The sequence below is a fragment of the Anser anser genome (genome assembly GCF_964211835.1).
Source record: "Anser anser genome assembly, chromosome: 19".
In the NCBI taxonomy this organism is placed as follows: Eukaryota; Metazoa; Chordata; class Aves; order Anseriformes; family Anatidae; genus Anser; species Anser anser.
In genome coordinates, this window is record NC_139740.1 from 9,244,813 (window position 1) to 9,259,351 (window position 14,539).

Sequence of the window (14,539 nt, forward strand, 5' to 3'; positions counted from 1 at the left end):
AGGTGCAGGTTTGGGAACTGTTAAGTTTTACACGTATGTTTTGACACTTTGCAGCTTCACCTTCTAATATCCTAGCAAAAGAAATATCCCAGGTAACTTCCCTGGGTTACAGCTGCCACGTCGCTTTTCTGTGGGAGACGTAGTGCCCAGGCGGCGCGAGGCATGCTGCTTCTGCTGAGCTAATTCGGCCACCATTTGATAGGAGACCGCAGGGTTGTCTGTGAAAACAGCAAAGCAAGGCCTCTTAGTAAAGAAAGGATTTAGCACGGTTCAACATCCTTAATTGTCTCACTTTTCACTGTGAAAAACACGCATTTTGATGCCTGGTGTTAGCCGCTGTTTACCAAGCGTTCAATTTACAGCCCCATGCTCGTGTCAGCTCGGTTCTGCACCCCTGGGGGGGGGAAGAGTTGGGGCAGGAGGGGCAGCGGGAACCTTGAGGGGCTTCGAGGGCAGCTCTGGAGGAGGCCGGGTGCCTCCGGCTGGCACAGCGAGGCCCCGCCAGCTGCCTCCCTCCCGGGCGGGCGGCCAGGCGCTGAGGCAGCGCGGCCACCGCGAGGCCCGGCGGCTTCCCGGCTTCCCCTCAGCGGCCCGGCCCGGCCTCCCCTCAGCGGGCAGGGGCTGGCGGCGGCAGGCGGCAGGCGCAGACGAGCCCCCAGCCCTGCCGGGCCCGCCCCTAAGCGCCGCGGGGCGGCCGTGTGGGGAGGAGGAGCTGCCCGCCCGCCTCCTCCTCCTCTTCCTGCGGCGGCTGCGGAGCGGGAGGCTGCGGGGAGGTAGGCGGCGGCCGGGCCCTCCGTCAGGGGAGGCCGGAGGGGGGGCGGGATGCGCCGTGCCGGCACCCGGCGCCTCACGGGGGGCTCGGGGGGGTTCGTCTCGCCTCGGCCCCGGTGGCGGCGGAGGGGAAGGGGATGAGGGACGGGAGCGGGCCCGGCGCCACGTGGGCCCGGGCGGGGCGGGCAGGGCGCCGCCATGGACGTGGGGCTGCCGGCTGCCGGCCGACCTTGAGCCGCCCCTCGGCACGGGGGTGTGTGTAAGTGCGGGGCTGTACGTGTGGGGGTGTGTTCGTGTCCCGCAGCGCCATGGCTGCCAACTGCGAGCGCACCTTCATCGCCATCAAGCCCGACGGCGTCCAGCGGGGGCTGGTGGGGGAGATCATCAAGCGCTTCGAGCAGAAGGGATTCCGCCTGGTCGCCATGAAGTTCGTGCACGTAAGTCCCCGCGCTGCCGGCTCGCTTCTAAATGCCTTCTTTCAGCTGCCAGAATAGGTAAAGGTACAATTTTCCTATGCTATAATTTTCTTATGCTGCCGTTCTCATATTACAATGGGAATCTGGACAAGAGCTGGATGCCCGTCAGGCCGAGCCTTCTACCAGCCACGAACATCCGAGCTCTTTCTTCCCTTCCCTGAGGAAAGGGCTCTGCTAGCTTAATGCAGCCCCAGTGAGCCGAAGTGACCTTGACTGAAAGGTTGTAGCCAACAACATCCATCAGACACCTTGCCCACAGCTTGTTGCCGAGGGTTACTGTAATGCACAAAAGTAATCTTGCCCACTTGAAACACTGAAGCCCCTAACCCCCCGCCCCCCATCCTGCACTCCTTTAATTTTATAGCAGGAACTCATCTCCTAACAGTAGTAACATCTTTTGTGTTATGGTATTTTGAAAGCAATATATTTAATGTTACATCTGCTCTTTTAAAGGCCTCTGAAGACCTTCTCAAACAACATTACATTGACCTGAAAGATCGACCATTCTACCCTGGTTTGGTTAAATACATGAACTCTGGACCTATTGTGGCGATGGTATGTGGCTTTTTTTTTTTGTTTTGTTTTGTTTTTTTTAGAAACTGCTTTCTTGAATATGTGTGTCCCACACTACAAATTATTTTAAAATAGTAAGATGTACTGATTGTTACAGGAACACTACAAAACTACTCAGTTCTGATACTAATACAATTAAGACAGTTTAGTGTAATTTTTTTATTAAAAAGAAGGAAAATGTGCATGTTTACAATGCTCGTTAAAATACTTGAAAATTCTTGACAGCTTCATTTCTGCCCAAAAGAACCTTCTATTGGGGGGGGGGGGGAAGGGAGAGAAGTTTAGTTACTGCTTTCTTCCACAGATATCCATCTTCTGTGTCATTCTTTATGCTTTCCCCAGAACAATAAAACTGCCCTAGAAGCATCTCCTTCTGTTGTGACTAGAACACATACGTTTAACTACACATTCCTGCAAGTCTTTGGGTTGTTCATTTTCTAACAAAAGAGAAGTGTTTTAAGGTTGGCTTTACATATCAAGTACTTTTAAGGCTTGTTAAAAGAGTCTCACTTAACTGGAATGACAGTGCTGATAAACTGGAATTTCTTATTTAAAAAAAAGGTTTTTCCTAGATGTTTTTTCCCCCTTTTTAAACAAGCTAAGGAGAGAATCTAGACTTTTTTTTTTTTGAGATAAAACCCTCACTTCTTTACAAAATGTAAATTATTACTAAAGATTAATCTTTGAAATTTGGTGTAAGCAAGAATTAATAGCTTTGGTTTGTCTTGTCTTTTTCTTGTTTTTTGTCACTGAAGGTATGGGAAGGTCTCAACGTGGTTAAAACTGGTAGAGTAATGCTAGGGGAAACCAACCCAGCAGACTCAAAGCCTGGTACCATCCGTGGTGACTTCTGCATTCAAGTAGGAAGGTTTGTGTGCTCAGTTTGTTATTGATAGAGATTAAACTTAATGGTGGTAGTCTTTTCTTCAAGAAAGTCAAATTACTGATAGATACGCTAGTCTGATTCTTTTTTATTTGCAGGTTGCATTTCATAACAGCTACTTAGGAAAATGGCTTGGTACAAAACACTTTATTTTTTGAAGTACTCATCAGCTACTCATCAGAGCTTCATGTAAGATCAGTCAGTGGCATTGGCTGTTGTAGTCAAATAGCCCTAGTCGCCCCCTGCTAGGCTTAATTAGCTCTTAGAGTGGGGCTGTTTAAATACGGTAGCTGACATATTAGCCCTGCAGCTCTTGGTGCTTCATCCAAGTTTTTCCATTTGGTGAACTACTAGGTTGCTAGACTTTTTTCTCTCTCCTATGAAACAATGTTTGTCTTCTTCCACAGAAACATCATTCATGGCAGTGACTCGGTAGAAAGTGCTCAGAAGGAGATCAACCTGTGGTTTAAACCTGCAGAGCTCATTGACTTCAAGTCTTGTGCACATGACTGGATCTATGAGTGAAATGAGCTTCCACAAGGAATTGTGCCTTCTTAACGTGTCATCTCATTCCAGCTATTGATCTGGGAGCAATTATCACCACGGTTAGCTTAGTCATTTTTCAGCACTATCAAATAAAAGGATGATACAAACTAACTCCTTGTGGTACATTTACTATGAAAGACTTGTCCTACTGAACTACTCAGTAAAGTGGAATGAATATTTCAGTATTTTCCCTGTGCAGAAGGTGGAGTGGTGTTAAAATACAGATTTCCCTATACAGGTATACGAGCATAAAACTTCAGTGACCGTTCACTGCAATGTTGCTTTGCAGGCTACTGAAATACCTTCAGTTGCAGTCCAAAGCCAACTTGCAGAGGGAAGGGGTGGGGGAGCTACTTCGAGCATGGAACTACACTGAAAAGAGTGACATTATCCCATGACACGATTTCTATCCCCTTGCACAACTATTTATATTAGCTGTGAAATACAAGGCCGAGTACTAAGCTTGCACTGTATTAGATGCTTATCTAGTACCCCCTTCCCCTTTAAGAAAACAACATACAGGAAGAGATTTTTAACATTTTTATTTTGTGTAAAAAAAAGGCAAATTTAGTGAATTATTTTCATCTTGTACACAAAGTTATAATTTTAATGCTTTTCACATCCATGCTGAAAATCTGCGGTATCATAAAAATGAAAGGAACATTAATTTCTCCAAAAGCATTTTTTCACTTAGTTATGTACATTGCATGAGAAAGTTTTAATACTCTCTCATCGACCACACAAATTACCAAGAAAATAAAAGATTAAATTTGTACAGATATTGATTTATATATCAAATACATACAGAAATGATGTAAAAACCCCTATCTGTTTAATCTTGATTCCCGCCCCAACATTTTCCCGGGGGCCAGAGCTGATACCTTTTGTATAAATGGCTGTGGCTTTTTCTTTTAAATATGAAAATTAAAAGGAAGAAAAATTCAGTTTAAATCACAGTTTTTTTAAAATCCCTTCCCAATAAAGGATTGTTACCAAATATATTAGCACCATCGTACAAATATTGACGGGAGAGGGTATTCACATCACATAAAACAACAATCATAAAAAACAAACAAACACTGAAACCCGTGTTAGTATCCGTAGAACAAAGAATTGATAACTGCTTTAGCTTTCCTCAGATGCAGCAAGGAAACGGTTAAAGAGTTGTATTTAAAATAACAGATCAGCAGAAAGATTTTGAGCAACAGAAGGGCAGCTGCAAAGGTGCGTAACTTGTGCTACCTTATGGTTAAAAAAAAAATCTGCTATGCCAAATAGTGAAGTTTGACCCCATTGAAGATTTCAGATGTCTAACACTGCTCTTCCGTTAGCCAAGTAACATGGCTTAAAGTGAAAATAAAAAAATACCTACAGCCATGTTACTAACGAATGCTTTACAAATACAGTGAAGCCTGTACTATGGATACCATAGCCAATCTGTAACCCACTTTTTGGGGAATCCATTCTCAATACCCATAGAATTTTGCTCAGGCTTTCCTTAAGCCTATCCTGAACAAATGACTTCAATTAATTCCTTACATGGTCTGCTTAGGACAGATTTCACTATACTTGACAAACAACATGGGTATATTCTGAATTCAGAAACAGAGGAGAGATTTCATCCATAAGTCTCAACAAGCAACTCCTAGCGAAGTCACCTGTATCTGAGAATGCAAGTCAACTCCTGTACTTTAGTGTTTTCATTAAAAGTATACCTGTTTTTAAAGAACATTATAAAGACTGACAGACTTCAAATCTGATTCTGTTATTCTTCCAACACAGGAAGTGTGTTCACGTTAAGTGCTATTTTTGCCTCTTCACATTTGAAGACTATAGCTCAAAAATCAGACGGGGAAACCAAGTTCTGAGTCTGGGCAATATACAGAAGTCCAAGGTTCCAGGTTTCCTGGCTTAGCAATATACCTTGCTCATTATAGCCCAAATTTTCACATTATGAAACACAAATTAATGCAAGTTTTTCTACTGTATTCAGAAGCTATCGATGAGAGAAGAATGCAAGACTGTGCCAACCTCATTCCAGCTGTGACAATTTGCAAGTTGTCACATTAAAAAAATAAAACAAAAATAATAATCATAATAAAATTGAATAGTGATGTACTTACCAAACCAAATCAATGCTTGCAGAACTGGATTTTACAGCAGAATAAATGGAGAGCACAGGAAAATAAAAATCAAGGCTCACCAAAGTGTCATTAACAATGGTCTCTAATCCTACTTCTCCAATCCAGGCTGTTTAAAAGAAATGTCACATGTGGGTCAGAATCTGAGAGAACGTATTTGAAGTCTACCAACCGTGATAAAGTCCCTTCACTGTGGCTATTTTAGAGAGCAAAAGTGTCTTTACCACCTGAAGTTACAGAAACTTAATAGTCTGATAACCAGATTCTGTTAATGTAATAAGCTGTTAAAAGGGGGTCAGTATTAAAGAAATTTCACTAGTAAGGGAGAAGAAAATTCCAGACATTCCTACGCTATACGGGACGTTTTAAAATTCCAGTAGTAAATACAAAACTTTACATACTTAACCCCTCTTGCATAGAATGAGGTAAACCTGTGCATATTACCAATACTATGTACCCAAAGTTAGAGCAATATTTTAGAAAATAATCAAATTGCTGGTTTTCAACTTTCTATGCACTTTTTTTTTTTTAAATTCAAACAACAATATACAAAAAAATGGTCTCCTGGGGCTCTGTGGGTTGATATCCTTAAAGCATTTCTTAGACTGTAGGAACAAAAAAGTTATTTTTTTTTAAGCCCTAACTTATAGTCAAGAGTCAGATGATCATTGTACTGCTCTGAAGGGGACCTACTAAGACCCAGAAGCACTTATAGAACATATGCAATTAATTCCTGAGAGTTTAGTTAATGAACCTTACTGGTAAAAGCTAAAGCTCTTGATGCACATTTTTCCAGTCACAGCTCTGCAGGGCTGATAAATAACTTTACTAATCAACTCCATAAATGAAGCCATCTAAATAAACATACAAAGTTTAAAAATATGGAAAGAAAATCCAAATAATTAAGAGTTCACGCAAAAGTACTTTGTATTTTACTATTAGTCATTTTCACCCTTCTGCATGACATTTGCCTTTAAAACCGCTGGACAGTTAAACAGGTGGGGTTAATGGGATACTTGACACAAAGATTCCAGGCAATAAACAAATCCAGTTTGTGAATTACATGCTAGATTGTATATTATTTATATACTTTTCAAATCTCAACTTCCACATTACACTGCTGCAGCAAGAAAGGAACACTGCAGGCTGTGCACGAGTGAACTTTTTTTTTTTTTAAATTTGCAATGCTTGGCTCATTTTAGCTCAACTGAAATCACATGGAACATCAGTTTTGAATGTTCAGAAATAAATATTTAAGATGGCAAGGAAACATCTAGGTCTTTCTGAATGGAAAAAAAATAATCAGAAGAATACTCTGAAGTTCCTTCCCACTCCCAAGGGAAGGCCTGAGTTACTAAGTAAGTTTCTTTAGCCTAAATTCAGACTAAACTTAATCTGCCAAATGTGGGAATTTTCTGAAGTTCCAGTTTGGCGTAGGGCTCTGTAAACAGTTGCTGGAGCATTCCAAGACTACACACATCCACGTACAGACAGAAGCTTTATAGTCCCAATCCAATGCCCACTGCAGTCACTGAAGACAAGGCTACTGATATTAATGGGCACTGATTCAGACCCTAAGGAACTTTTTAAAATTACAAAACGTCTTATATAAAAAAAAGCGTTTAAAACTAAATAAAAACATCTTGAAAAGTTAAAAACCTCCTTCACGTGATGGCTCCATTGCAACTGGGGCTACTCACTGAGTAGAGCTTTACAGGACTATCTTCCATGTACAATTTATGCCTCTAAATCAGAGCTTAAATGCCTTATTTTCACCATAAGAAAACAGAGGCGTGACCAGTGCAGTTCGCAAGAGTCTGTAAGTCTCCCAACTTGTACCAAAAAGGTTCATTTGTCATGACAGTTCATCTGTACTTGCAACTATATCTTCCTCCAACCGCTTCCCACAATCGTGCTAATTAAACTTTAATCTTACCAAAAAAATTAGATTTTCAGTTCTTGTTAACAATGCACAATAAATCTGAACTTGAAAATATTACAAAATTCTTTCAAAAGCTTCAAATACAACACAAAAGTGTCCATTCTTGTTTTTAATAAATTGAAAAATCTTTTTTTCACTAAAATAGTTTCCCCGCCCTTCCAAAAAATTCTGAACTGAGTCTAACTCATCTACAGTTAGCAAAGTGCCCCAGGTACAGTCATCCAAACTGTACCATCAAAGTGGGAACGAGATCAGTCAGTCTTGGAGAAAGGCTCTTTTCCTATCACCAATACTCTGCTCCTCACTTTTCTGAGCTGCCTTATGGTTCTTGTTTAATGTAGTAACTGGCAGATCCGTTGCTTTCCTGATCTGATGCTCCTTGAAGGAAGCTATATTCTTCTCCATCTAGCAACTCCTCCTTCAGCTGCAATGAAGACACTAAAAACAAAAGACGAACATTAAAGATCTGTAACATTCAAAAGAAGTACAACTTTATCTTAAATTTACTTAATATAATTTAAATTGGGAACAGACTCAAGATTTCCCATTTTCTTACATTCTGCATTTTAGCAGTTGTTCTTTTAACATGCAATATCCCACAGAAAACAGATCCTTTCTGACCTTACACTGAACCTTAAGTTATGCTCTAATATTAATATATCTGAATGAGCAATTTACAATAATATATTCTCTATATAATTTTTCTTCCAAGAATTTACTATTTTAAAACTGTGGTTTAAGAGGGCAACAAAATGTTGCTAAGAAGAACTCTTTTTTTACTGCTTACTTTTTTGTTTACTGTCTACTTCCAATTTAGTCTTTAGCCTAGTTACAATGAACTACTTGCCATTTACAATCTCTGAATCACATTACTTGCCTGATTACTGTAAGCAGTCTACACAAGACACGAAAAAACATTGATAAAGATTTCTCAATATATCATTAAATTTTTAAGATCCCAGGTTTCATTCAAGACATTTTTAGTAGTTGTAATCTTCTCCCCTTTCTTTTGTATAAAGAAAATAGAAATGAGATCTGAGACACAGAAAGAACAATGTTATGAATAGCAATAATGTCACAATTACTTCTCCAGTTTCATTAATGGGCAGTGGTAATTATCGAAATATGAGCACAATGAAAAGAACACTGAAAACAAAGTATGCCAGTACTTTCATTAAAGGTGCAGTACCCACATTAAAGGGTTGATTATACAATAAAAAATGATTTGCTGTGACCAAATGAATGAGAAGACTACTAAAGTTTATGATTACTGAATATAAAGTTTATATGCACATCGATGTATCTTGAAATGCAGAAATATTATGCAGTGAAGCTAAAAATAAATTCCATAACCTCTTACTATTTGTAGCCCTGCTATAACTTACAAGCCATTTGATAATTCTTTTATTATTTTTCTATGTCATCTTCCATATTGGAAACACTCGTGCTAAATAAAAATAAAATTTGAAAATGAAGATATTAAAAGAAGTCCAGAAGTTGCAGCATAATGCAAGCTCTCCTCATTTATTTAACAGATGCCCTCTCACCACCTATATAGCCCAAAATCTCTTGCCTTAAAAGACTAACAAACAAAACCAACAACACTTCTCCCTGCATTATGTCCAGCTCTCATCAAGAGCTCTGGTCTGTGGAGACAACAAAAGTGCTGTTTAAATTGCAAGACACACAGTTGTATACTTGGGTATGCTGCTAGTACCTTAAGCAAAGGCTACACCCAAAACATCAATACAGCATGGAGCGATGGTCTATCTGTACACAAGAAATAGGGTGAGTCTCTCAGAGCAGTCTCCTCCAAAACACTGGCTACTGGCTCTTTTTAAAGTGAAGCTGTTCTACAATTGCATTTCAGTGCTTAAGGATCATTTCATATGACTCAAAGAGACAAAGTACTCATCTACATTCTAAAGAAGCAGCACAACTTTGCTAGAGAACAAAAGCACTTTGTACTGTAAATGAGATAAAGTACTACTGAAACCTTCTCCAACATGTGGCAGTAGGAAAGGGGAAGAAGACATTTAGCGAATCTTACCAAATTCTCTGATAGACAAGAAGTTTTACAGTAGGTATCTGTCTTGTCAGTAATCTTCCACTATTTTCATTCAAAGCCATATAGGTATTTCCTGCAAAGCGCCTACATCCTAGCTATGGCTACTAAAACATAAGGCAGTGTTAAATGTTACAGAATAGATATGCAATTTATTAATTATGGCTAACCTCAAATGTGTTTTGAGCTTACATGTTGTTGGGGTATACCTCCCTCTTCCCCAGACTTAAAAGGTGTGGTCCTTCTGGTTTCTATTTAAACACCTTTGGTCTACAACAAGGCTACACCACAAAACTCATTTTGTCTCAACACTTCAAAATTCAGAACTTTGGCATCTGAAAAATTCCTGAAGATGTTAACGGAAAGCATCAGGTCCCCAAACCCAAAGAACACCAGGGTTTTGTAGGAATTCAGAGATCTAATGACACACAAAACTCAGCCTGTGCACATCTGTGCACTAAATAAACACTTGAGCTGTAGATTTGCAGTAAGAGAAGACAAGTTGTGCAAAAACACAATCCAGAAATCCTCTCTCCTACACCAGGCTTACAGCACCCTTGATGCAAAAGAGAAAAGAGACGTTTCTTTTTATTTCAGCTTGCTACTCTGGTGTATGTCAGTTACTGAGAAAAATTGAGGTGTACACAGAAGGGAGTCGAGATTTGTCCTCCGAGCCTTGAAAAGGCATGTGGGTTATAGCGTCCCATTCCACAGAAAGATACCACATGGACAAAGGAACTGTTCTGGATGTACTCTGCAGTCAATGAAAAGTGGCAACACTGCAGCATAATCAGACTAAAGGAAGTTTTAAAAACAGTAAATCAAGGAAATTCGAAGCTATATGTATTAACCTGGCAACTGTCCTGCACATAGAGCACAATCTGGTTTGTCTGATGAATTATACCGCTGCACTGTATTAGTTAGCGATAATTAGTTTATCTGCTATACTTCCATACATATTAAGAAAAGATGAAAGGAATAACTACCAGATCTTGTACAGTAATCTATAATCAAAAGATTGATTACATTACACAAGCTATCCTTAAATAAGCTCAAAATTTTAATATGCTTCCTCAATATCACTGATGATTTTAGTGTTTTTCTCTGCTCACTCATATAGATGCATAATTATACCACTGATATTTCAACCAAACAGATTTTATAGCAAAAACAGGGAAAAAGACTCATCTTAAAGGACAAACTCATTTCAGATATAATCCCTATATCAGTAACTCAAAAAATGTCAACTAACATCTCCATTCTATGCATCTTTTCTCAGATAACTGTCTTTTTCTGACACAGAGGCAAAAATCACTCCTCATCTACTACGTACTGCTATTTTCTCTACAAAAGATGATGCACACTAACTTCCTGCTGTCAAATATTCCCAAAACACACTGCCATTCAGTTAAGTTTAACGGAATGCACTTCTGTATTTTAAAACTTTGCAGAGCTCCTCTGTGCCTCAATAACCTTCAGTTGGACTGCTATGAAATTCTCAAACAATTAGAGTACTTCTTTCCTATGATTAATTCAGTGATGTGGTGCATCAGTGAGAATGAAAAGCTCTCTAAGGGTGGGGTGGGGGAATTAAAAATAAAAACAAAATTTAAAAAAAGAAAGAGAAAAAAAATATCGATGAGTCAGCATGTTCCATGCTAGCCCATGCTCAGTTCCCCACCCTGTCCATCACTTCCCTCTGCAGTAAGCAAGGCTGACATGTCTAGTTACCTGTTTTGAGGCTGGGACTGAAATCTTGGCTAGTCCTGGGAGGCCGGAAGGCCTCCGGGGCTGTCTGTGCAGGAAAGGTTCGATATGGAGGAGGAGTCAACTCGTCATCACCAGAGAAGCTCCTCCGCACCCCACCTGCCATGGGTAGGCTGGACAAACTGACAGGTTTCTTCCCAACTGGTATCTTCCTCTCTAAACATCAAGTCAAACTAAAATAAACGCTTGGGTTAAAGTGCATTAGGTAACTCAGACTCTTCAACTGAGAAATGCCTCTGCTTCATATTCACAGATTCTGGAAAACAAGGGCCTTCATATACAATGGTACCATTCCCTTATTAGTGGGAATATTCTTCCATTTCTCAACCACCACATTTTTACTTACTGAATTCTAGAGACTGCTTGGTAGGACTCTAAGCACATCACCTTAACAACGAAATACAACTGCTGTAAATTCCTACTGCTGCAGCTACACCACACAGTCACAATACAATCCTCTGGTCAGACACCCAAGTCATACAGTTTGAAACTGTAGTTGTTTGTGTGTGTGTACCTAGCAGAGATAGGAAATATGGTTCTTGGGAAATAAATCCAGTCGAGACAAGATTTATCCTCTCCTAAAGCCTAGGTTTAAAAACATATACTCATGATTACTTTAGAATGCTGCTTACCATTTTTATAGTGCCTTACAAGCATTGATGAGCATTTTTGTGTTTAGAAAATTTCTTCTAAAATTCCTTCAAATTATTAAGCGTTGCTTTCATGAAAAAATGTTACGAAACCATTTTCCATGCCAGTTGTGAATCTGTTCCTCCTATGTTACCTAGGAGACACTCTGATTCCGTGACTGAGGAAACCTCTCATTACAATATCAGGGATGCAAACACTTTAATACATCATCTCCACTACTTTCAGCTATATCAAAATTATGGTTGGTAATGCTTAAGTATTCTCAGCACTGTCAAATAAAGACCATATCATTAACAAAAGCCTAGCCCTTAAAGTAAAAAGGTAATGAGACTATGCATAAGCTCAAGGTATCACACATACATTTTTCTTACTAGAAGACTTCAGTGTGGGGACCCCAACTGAGCTTTTTAGATAGCAGGAAGTTGGAACAGGCATAACTCAGTTTAGCTTCAGGTCCTACTCAGGTATCTTTTTTTTTCCTGTCCCAGTCCAAGGGCCTCTTCCCTTATAGCTAGATCTGTGATGGAACAAAAATCAGTGGATGCAGCTTATTTCAATACATCATCTACTGGTCAAAGATTTAAAGATCTGAAATAAGGGAGGTTGGTGACAGGTGATTTCTTATTTTAGCTCAAACTTGTCCGACGATTTTTTTTTCCAGTAACCTCAAGATTAATTGATTCCCTGAAAAAAATATTTAATAACTATTCTGATTTAAACCAAATTACTTTAAGATACATCAGCAGCTGTCTATAGACCCACTGTTCCATGTTTTATACGAGGATTTTCTCAGAGGCAGTTAGTTCACCTTGTACTTTACAATTGAGCGTTTGAACTATATGAGAGTCTTTTCTCCCTCACTGTGTTTAAAGCTGTATTTTTATGAAATTTTACCTTACCTTATTTTCCTCTCACACCTATTCTTTATCTAGGACCAGTGGCCAAAGGCACTTGATAATCCTTAGAAATCCACCTTTGGAAGTCTCTGATGACAGCACTGGCAGTATCATGGAAATCATCAAAATTCATACTTTGAGATAAGACTGGCCAGAAGTTAGAAAGACCACAAAAGAAAGCAGCTGTACTTCACATATATAGAATAGCATAGTTCAGATTTCAACAGCCTCTGTATTATAAGGTCAGTTTTAAAGGGATGGGGGAAAACGGTTCTGTCTTTCAGACTTCAAATTTTAGTTCTATTCTTGAATGAACTCAAGTCTCAGAGCAACAAAATTCTCTGGAAATAAGCCTAAAGAAGTCAAGATGATATGAATTCTAATGGTAAGAAAGGCCTAAGTTTCTTGCCTAGAACAGGATTTTGTATAGTAAAATCTCTCCTGATGTCACCTTATGGACTATTAAAGATTTTTAGTTCAGTTTGCCAACTTGCAGGGGAATAAAAAAAACTTTCAACATTATCAAAACTGTTTTTATTGTTTGCTAGGCTGTCACACTAGAAAATAGCTTGACCAAGAAGCAACGCCAAATGAAGATAACAGATTATAGAATTTTTCTGTAGCTGATCTGTCCATGTGTTGGCAATATAAAATACTGCACCTTCTTTTCAACACTCCACTCTTTCTAGGAAAACACCAGAAGAATGAGTCAGCATAAAGAGCTGATGCTCCAAATATAATAAACATAGTTAGGCTGTCCTGTACTAAGCCACTGACTTCTATCAAGACAAACCATTCTTATGTGGCAGAACTGGTTCTTCTTTCAGGACAGAAAGCAGATCTGATTTTCAGTCAACGATGGGAGAAGGCACAAGGTCCTCTTGCGACTGGCTATCTCTGCTCCATTTATTTTACTCATACAAAAAAGACTTTCTGCTTAAACAGTTAGTGTCATGGAAATAAATATGGAGGAATGCAAGATGTGCATTTGTGCAAAAGAAACTTCAAATTGGTTGTGATTTTAAAGAAAAATTGATCCCAAGGGAAACAATAACTACGGGAAGAACCTGAATAGTTCTGTTAAAAAGCTCAGATTCTTAAAAATCGTCATGTGACAAGAACAGTCACAAATTGCAATGCTATTTATTGTCTTTGAAAGTAGTCATGTAAAAGTAGTTTTATTTACATACTGCTTCCCACAGATGTCTCATCAAAAAAAAAAAGTCTCTTTTTCTTTTCAAAAGGATCCAGCTAGACAGTAATATCAATTTTCTACATGTAGTTCTTTTAGACCCAAGTAACTTGAATCTTATTTTTACATCTGTTTTACAAAAGCAGAGTCAAAACCGTATTAACGGATACCTCAGGATTTTGTATAAGGCACTCTTCCAACTTACTTAACGTATTCTTTAAAATAATGTCTGGATTCTGAAATTACTATAACATTTGTTCATCTACAATTCACAGATCATTAACAGTATCAATCCTGTTGCAAGTTACAAAAAAAATAAATATATATATTCTTAGTTATTTTAAGAGTTCCTTTTATGGCATACTGCACCTTTAAGCTTAACACCTGTTTTACACACAAACAGCACTTCCAAATAGAAAAGGGACTTAAGGAGAGACCACAAGCTTTTTAAACAACGAGAAAAGTGCAAATGCTATTTTGTCACCCACTTTTCTTATGTCCTTTGTACTGTTGCGATTTCGATTTTTTCTTCTGTTTTGATGAACTTGACTGGTTATCCCTTGATGCTGCAAAAAAAAAATTAAGAGTACAAAATTAAAGTTTACTATTTTGGAAAAACACTTCAAAATGTGTCAA

At 39.0% G+C, this 14,539-nt stretch overlaps 2 protein-coding genes across 12 annotated transcripts in view; one reads left to right on the forward strand and one right to left on the reverse strand.

Moving 5' to 3' along the window:
- Positions 1-527: 527 nt before the first annotated feature.
- Positions 528-3,360, forward strand: LOC310884055 (nucleoside diphosphate kinase). The gene is made up of 5 exons (XM_083805257.1): positions 528-773; positions 1,076-1,208; positions 1,701-1,802; positions 2,576-2,688; positions 3,111-3,360. Exons 2-5 carry the CDS (start codon positions 1,080-1,082, stop codon positions 3,226-3,228), a joined length of 462 nt encoding a protein of 153 aa, XP_083661383.1. The 5' UTR covers positions 528-773; positions 1,076-1,079; the 3' UTR covers positions 3,229-3,360.
- A 414-nt stretch (positions 3,361-3,774) lies between these two features.
- Positions 3,775-14,539, reverse strand: part of MBTD1 (mbt domain containing 1) — a 35,338-nt gene continuing 24,573 nt past the window's right edge. For 8 of the 11 annotated variants that reach the window (XR_014574003.1, XM_083805238.1, XM_083805237.1 and 5 more), the window contains 3 exons: positions 14,392-14,469; positions 11,129-11,320; positions 3,775-7,770 (listed from right to left, as the gene is read on the reverse strand). Coding sequence is in view for 10 of the 11 variants with exons in the window: in XM_083805238.1 (XP_083661364.1) it covers positions 7,652-7,770; positions 11,129-11,320; positions 14,392-14,469 (389 nt within the window). In the remaining variant the exon portion in view is untranslated. The remainder of the gene's footprint in view (positions 7,771-11,128; positions 11,321-14,391; positions 14,470-14,539) is intronic. The other 3 variants (XM_083805243.1, XM_083805235.1, XM_083805242.1) reach the window with 1 other exon arrangement.